The sequence below is a fragment of the Octopus bimaculoides genome, chromosome 17, assembly GCF_001194135.2.
Source record: "Octopus bimaculoides isolate UCB-OBI-ISO-001 chromosome 17, ASM119413v2, whole genome shotgun sequence".
In the NCBI taxonomy this organism is placed as follows: domain Eukaryota; kingdom Metazoa; phylum Mollusca; class Cephalopoda; order Octopoda; family Octopodidae; genus Octopus; species Octopus bimaculoides.
Window position 1 is genome coordinate 42,639,813 of NC_068997.1, and position 7,472 is coordinate 42,647,284.

A 7,472-nucleotide genomic window follows, 5' to 3' on the forward strand; every position below is an offset into this window, starting at 1 on the left:
ATATATATATATATATATATATATATATATATATATATATACGTACGCACATCCACATACAAATACATATATTGGCCTCTGTCGTTTTCTATCCATGTATATAAATATTGTTTATTGATATATATCAGTGAAGTGTGTAATACACTGGCAAGAAAACAGAAACATGCAATAAAAATGCAAACATAACTACGGCTTCTCCAGTGATTCCCTTTATGATATATGTTATGTATCGAGTTACAATCCCTGTGTCACTCTCACTGTTCAAAATGCAGTAAGCTTTCGAAAAGCTGTAACAGGTAATGATATTGTAAACTAATTGCAATATGAAATATTAAAAAATAGATACACTTGATGGTGTATTAATTTTAAAAGAATAAATTTTCCTGTGTGTGTTGTTGTTTAGCTCAGCGTGAAATCTGACTGACAAGACAAATGATCAAAGATTTTTGATTGTTACTGCATAATTATCTCGGTTATCTCTGATTACATCGTCTAATGTGGCCTTCTCTTCACAAGTCGGCGCAGTGATATTTGACGGAAATATAGCTGTTATTTCGAACGTTCACATATAGACCCTGTCGTGGAGTCACAATATAATTGTGCAGGAGGACTTTGACAATAGAGGATGGCGGTAGCAGTGTCTCAGCTATTTGGTAGACACTTCAAGCCATCTGCAGTAGGTGTGAATGTGGGGTGTTGATTTGAGAATGAAATAAAATATGTATGTATGTATGTATGTATGTATGTATGTATGTATGCATGCATGTATGCATGCAACATGTATGCATGTATACTGATGTTCTCAATTACTCCGGATTTCTTGAAATTCTTGAAGTGATATTTGGATCTACTTGTCACACATGAGGAATTACCGTGGATGTTAATTCTATTTGAATTTATAGGTATCTGACTGTATTATATATAGTTAACTAAGTTCGCTTAATCCCGTGCTTTTGATTCTCTTGTGTTCTGTCCTTATAGCATGTAACTTTCTCGGTAGAAGAGCCGACACAAATGACTGCAAGAAGTATTCTGAATGTGTCAACAATGCTGAAGTTGAATTATCTTGTGGTCCAGACGAACTCTTTGACGACGGATCGAAAACGTGTTACCCAGCTGTTTTTGTCACTTGTAAACAGGGTGCTGTAAATCCATACACTGCAAAGCGTAATATAAATTTATATTTTCTTTTTAATTTCATTGTTTCATGTTTATGTCGGACCTTTTCTATCCGAAGGATTTTTACCTACATATTTACACGCTACTATTTATAGCTTTATTTGCTTCGAGTCTTCTGTTACCCTCAAAAGAAGATATATATATATATACACACGCGCATATATGGTATGCATGTGTTGGATGCGCACACACACACACACACACACACACACACACACACACACACACACACACACACACACACACACACACACACACACACACACACACACACAGACACACAGACACACACACACACACTCTCACACACACACACAGAGTGTCCACTGAATAGAGACCTTTATCAAAATTACAATGGAAAGCGGATACTATTGAAATATTTACATAATATAAAGTAAATAGTGAAGTTTATATACAAATAGTTGATAAATTTCTATATAGGCCCCATTCGTTGCACGAAGAACATCCAAGTGCTATTTAGTTTCTGTCCATATTCTTCTTAACATACCTTCATCAATGGTCGCACCGGTTGCTGGTATTCTTTGTTTAAGGTCGTTCAAGTCCTTTACTTTAGTGCAGTGCACGATATCTTTCGTATAGACACGCACGGAAAGGTTCATGGGTGTTATGTCTTACTATCCAGTGATCTGGAAACCTTTCATTTAGAAATCCGTGGACGTTTGTTCCCCCCTGAGACGGTGCTCCATCTTGCTGAAAGATGACATTTTGATGAGCTCTTTTAGTTGTGGCACAACATATTCTTTAGAACACCAAAGTAAGTACCAGCTGTTATTGTCCTTTCCAAACACAAAATTGGACCAATAACTTTGATGCACACAAAATTTTGCACCACACATTGACCTTTGAACCGTTACATTCAATTTTCCTTGTAATGTGGAGGGTTTCCGATTCCCAATTTCTTGCATTATGCTTGCCAAGTTTTCCAGACACCTGGAAGGTTGCTTTATCCGTAAAGCAAATACGATTAAGGAAACCATCTTCTTTTTCAATTTTCTTTGCAGGGTATCAACAACAAATTATTTTCGGTTTGTTATTTACCTTAATTTCTCGCAATGATTGAATCTTATATGCATAAAACCTCGGATTCTTACTGAGCACTTAATGAACTGTTAATCTAGGTAGCTGCAGTTGAGAGGAAGCAGTATGTATGGACATAGATGGGAAACGTTGAAATGACTGATGGATGCACTCGATATCTTCTTCAGATATTCTTGTCCTTCCGGTCGTCGGTTTATGTAGCATCGCCCCTGCTTTCATAAATTGTTTATGCCATTTGCGAATAAACTGACGTGTCGGTGCTTGATCTCCATATTAAGCTGTGTAATTTCTTCGTGTTTGAATACTTGACTTTGTTTCGATAAACCAAGACACACATTGTACTGTTTGCTGTGAAGTAGTCATTTTCTGAAACATAAACACATAACATTAATATAACTATTAGTATCATTAAAAAATAATAACATATTAATATGCAACAAAAATTTGGTTGTCACCTCTTTTAAAGTTTTCGTAATGACTTTTTAAAATTGTCTAAAGACATTGTGGATACCCTGTACACGCACACACACACACGCACACACACATGCACACACGCACACACACATGCACACACGCACACACACGCACACACACATGCACACACACACACATGTAAATATGTGTGTGCTTGTGTGTTTGTGTATATATATATATAAAATTATTTATACGTGTTTACCTGCAAAAATATATAAAATAGCATACCTGCAATCCTACAGTTTGATGAATGAATGAAAAAAGTCTTTCAATTCTTTCGTGTATTATCGCTTATAGGTGTTATAATACGGTACTTGATACATATTCTCAATGAGATATTAATCATCATCGTCCTTTATTGATAATACTTCGTAACTTAATGAATTATCGATAATTATAAGACAAAACCCTCACCTTGAGAAATTGGGGATATTTTCAGAACATCTGTTTGATTATTTTTTCGAATAAGTTGTCCATAAAACTTCGAATATCTCGATTTACCATGTACTACTAATAATTTCAAAATTACCTGCCCACCTACCTACCAACCAACCAATCAACCAACTAACCAACCAACCAACCAACCAACCAACCAACTAACCAACCAACCTACCTACCTACCTACCTACCTACCTATCTACCTACCTACATACATACATACATCAGGCTAAAGATCTGTGGAAAAGAAAATACGCTTAACTCTGCCGCTTACATTGAGGTCCTGGAAACAATTGTTAAGCCCTGGATAGACAGTGTATGCAATGAAAGGCCATGTGTGTTTCAGTAAGACTCTGCAATATCATACATGGCTCTCATAACACAGGAATGGATGGCTGAAAATGTTCATGATTACGTAACCCCTAACATTGGCCTCCTAATTTATATTCATAGATACGAATATATATATATATAATATATATATATGTGTGTATGTATGTATGTGTGTGTATATGTGTGTATGGTATGTTGATAGGGTTATAATCGAAGCTGTGCCCTAATGAAGCTCATCTGCATATTCCAAGTCTCCAGAATTGCATGTAGGTGTTACATTTGTATGAAATATGCATAAGAGTTGAAAAATACCTGAAAGTAGTTTTTTTACAGACCGATTACATATCAAAACAGAAGATTGGAAAATTTTGTTTCATTTTTTTTCATCATTACACGTGTTTCATTTACTAATAGAAGTTAAAAAGTGTACAAGTAGAGGAAACATGCATTTGCTATTAAAATTTCTTCAGACTGAGAATCAAATAGTGCAACATCTGTTTGTGTGCAACTACAAAGGCACATATATTAAAGGCAATGATGCACATACAGATACACATGCACACAAACATCAAAGTACTAAAGAGACATGTTCACAAAGGACATAAGTGTAGTTGCGTTCACCTCCATATATGCACACGCTCAACCCCACACATATGCATATCTAAAAACTCCGGGAAGTGTCTTAACTGAAAGAACCTTGTCACTTTGTTAGCGATCAGGCCCACTTCATGAAGTCTCAAAGACTGCAGCTGTCTCTCTTTCCCTGGACAGAGACATTATTTTTTTGACTGACCTTGACATTGTTGACAAGTTTGACACTTTCCTTCTAGGCATGGTTATATACGTATACAAAAATACACGACTGCAGAAGATAGTAAACAATGAAAACAAACGGATAACGGAAATTTCATTTCTTAATGCGACAAGCAGAAAGTAAATAAAATCTTTTTTTTACGGAAAATGAAGAATTGTACGGGTTGAAGGAAACTTTGTCAGTGAACCAAAGAGCAAGTATCGAAGGAACAAGAAAAAAGCCGTTAACAACAGAGAAACACAAATTCGTTTCAAAAGTAAATAAGAAATTTTTAGGGAAATTAACTAAGTGTACGGATTTAAGGGAAATTTCTGAAGTTACTTCTGTCAGTGAATTACTTTCATCAGAAATTGCGAACTTCTTTCTGTCAGTAATTTGTCGTTGTTGTTTGTAAATAGTGATTGAAAACTTACAGTGAAAACGATAGCAATTGAAGTTAGAGTGAAAACAATAGCGTCTAAAAAATGCAGGTGAAAACAATGAGAGTGAGTGAGATATAAAGAGAGAGAGAGAGAGAGAGAGAGAGAGAGAGAGAGAGAGAGAGAGAGAGAGAAAGGTAGCTAGTTACGCTAATAAGATAGATATAGATAGATAATATATAGACAGATAGATACAAAGAGATAGATAGATAGAGAGATAGTGATGGACAGAGAAATATAGATAGGGATATAGAGAGATAGATAGAGAGAGATGGATATAGAGATATAGATAGAGAGATATGGACGTCACTGATGCTAGAAAACCGAACTAAATATTTAAAAAAACTTTCAAAGTGAATCTAATATAACAAGCAATATTTTTTATTTTTAATTAAAAAAATCAAATGAAGAGCCTAACATGTGTTCGAGGTCAAATTATTCACGCATCACAAGTATGGAAGCAATTGGTGAAGCCGTTTTGCGTGAAAAGCGACTACACACATCTCTATATTAGGTGAAATTGGGATTAGTTTTTGAACAATGGATGTAAAGGAGACAATTTCTGAAAGTTACTTCGCAATGAGTTACCTACCTTCTCCACTTAACGTAGGAACGGGTATTTTCTGCCTCCAGGGGGCCTGTTACTCATTATGTGAAAAATGTTTAAGAGTCTAAAACCATCCCTGGAACATAAGTAATGTATGTTCCCTATTTGGAGAAAATCAATTGAAAAATACAGCCCTTATAATCTTTTACACCCACACTCACAGAACGGGATTTATATTATAGATATGTATGAACAGGGATTGGACAAAATAATGGAAACACCTTAAAATTTCAAACAAATTTATTTTAATATGGGGTAGGATCACCTTTGGCAGTAATTACAGCTTGAATTCTATGAGGCATGGACATGTACAAAGTTTGAATTGTTTCCAAACGAATTTTCGTCCATTCTTCAGCTGAAACAGTCTCCAGTTCTTGCAGTGATGATGGCGGGGGATAACGACTCCTTACTTGTTTTTCTAAAATGCACCGTAAATGTTCAATAATATTGAGATCTGGTGACTGTGGTGGCCAGATAAGATGTTCAACTTCATTAGAATCTTCCTCGTACCATTCAGTAATAACTTTAGATGTGTGAATTGGTGCATTATCATCCTGAAAGACTGCGTTTCTCTCCCGGAACAGTTCCGCAACTATAGGATGAATTTGATAAAATGCTGAAATAGTCTTGACTATTAATTCTTCCATGAAGAGAAACCATTGGTCCAGCGGATTTCCAAGATATAGCCCTCCAGTTCATCACAGATCCTCCTCCATGTTTAACAGTTGGAAGAAGGTAGTCTGAGTCAAATGTTTATTTTGGTTGTCGCCACACGTATACTCGGCCGGTTGTAGGAAATAAGCTAAAGGATGACTCGTCCGAGAAACTAACATTCGTCCACTGCTCTAGAGACCAATTCTGTAGGTTTTTTACTCCACTCTAAACGCTTCGCAACGTTTGTTTTTGAAAGTAGTGGTTTTCTGATTGTAGACCTCTCGTGAAATCCGGCTTTGCAGAGCTCCCGGTGAACAGTTTTTGTGGAAATTGGGTTCTCGAGGTGGTCATTAAGCTCTGTAGTAATTTTGGAAGCTGTACTTTTGTGATCCTTTCTAACAATTCGCGTAAGAGTCCCATGGTCCTTATCTTTGGTTTTCTTCCGCGGCTTTGTTTCGATGAGGGTTTTTTCCCCTCTTTCTCAATGGTTGACATTACTTTTGAGACAGTACTTCTTGATACACCAAACATTTCGGCTGTTTTCGTAACGAGCAGAAAGTCCGATAGTTCTGTCATTTTAATGAGCTTTAATTACCCTTTTCTGATGATATCTGAAAAGAAACAGCAATTTTAGTAAAACATATTAAGCAACACTAATAGTAAATAAAAAAAACATAGAAATAAACAAGCTTTTGACGGTTTTATAGATATTTCAAAATTATGATGCTATGATGGTGTTTCCATTATTTTGTCCAACCCCTGTATGTATGTATGTATGTATGTATGTATGTATGTATGTATGTATATACGTATGTATGTATGTATGTATGTATGTATGTATGTATATACGTATGTATGTATGTATGTATATACGTATGTATGTATGTATGTATGTATGTATGTATGTATGTATGTATGTATATAATTTCTGTATTCAGCGAATATATATATATTTTGTTTCAGTCTGTAATTTCGTTGGTCGAAAACCTGACGCTAATGATTGCCAGAGTTATAAGGAATGTGTGAATGGTAAAGTGGTCGTACAAAGATGTGGAACTGGAGAGGTGTTCGATACTGCAAACTTGATGTGTCTTCCACCTCCTTTTGGACAATGCAATGTTGTATCAAAATCAAGGAAAAGAAGGAACACAAAAGGTTAGTTACTCATTTGTATTTTAAAAATTTCATTCTCTTACAATTCATCTCGTCTCCCTGTTCATCACTTCACCACTTCATTTAACCCTTGCCTGTCCTGTATATGAGATCTGACACACAGGACATATTATCCTGACGTCCACGCGTCATGCATGATACTCATTCCCAAATTTTTTTCAACCACCAGAGTAACTTAGGACTAATGAAAGGAAAGCTTTGTGTTACTCCGAACGTATGAAACAAGCCGGAAACGTCTCAAAGAAAGCATGGACGTTTAAGACAAACTTATGAAAATACTTGGGGCAGGCAAAGATTTAAGTCGCTCCTCCCCTCCCCTCCC

At 35.9% G+C, this 7,472-nt stretch overlaps 1 protein-coding gene across 1 annotated transcript in view; it reads left to right on the plus strand.

Annotated features, from left to right (window-relative positions):
* Nucleotides 1-7,472, plus strand: part of LOC106878487 (chitin-binding domain protein cbd-1-like) — a 46,367-nt gene that overhangs the window by 37,927 nt on the left and 968 nt on the right. The window contains exons 9-10 of the mRNA XM_052973901.1: nucleotides 982-1,167; nucleotides 6,941-7,132. Coding sequence (XP_052829861.1) covers nucleotides 982-1,167; nucleotides 6,941-7,132 — 378 coding nt within the window. The remainder of the gene's footprint in view (nucleotides 1-981; nucleotides 1,168-6,940; nucleotides 7,133-7,472) is intronic.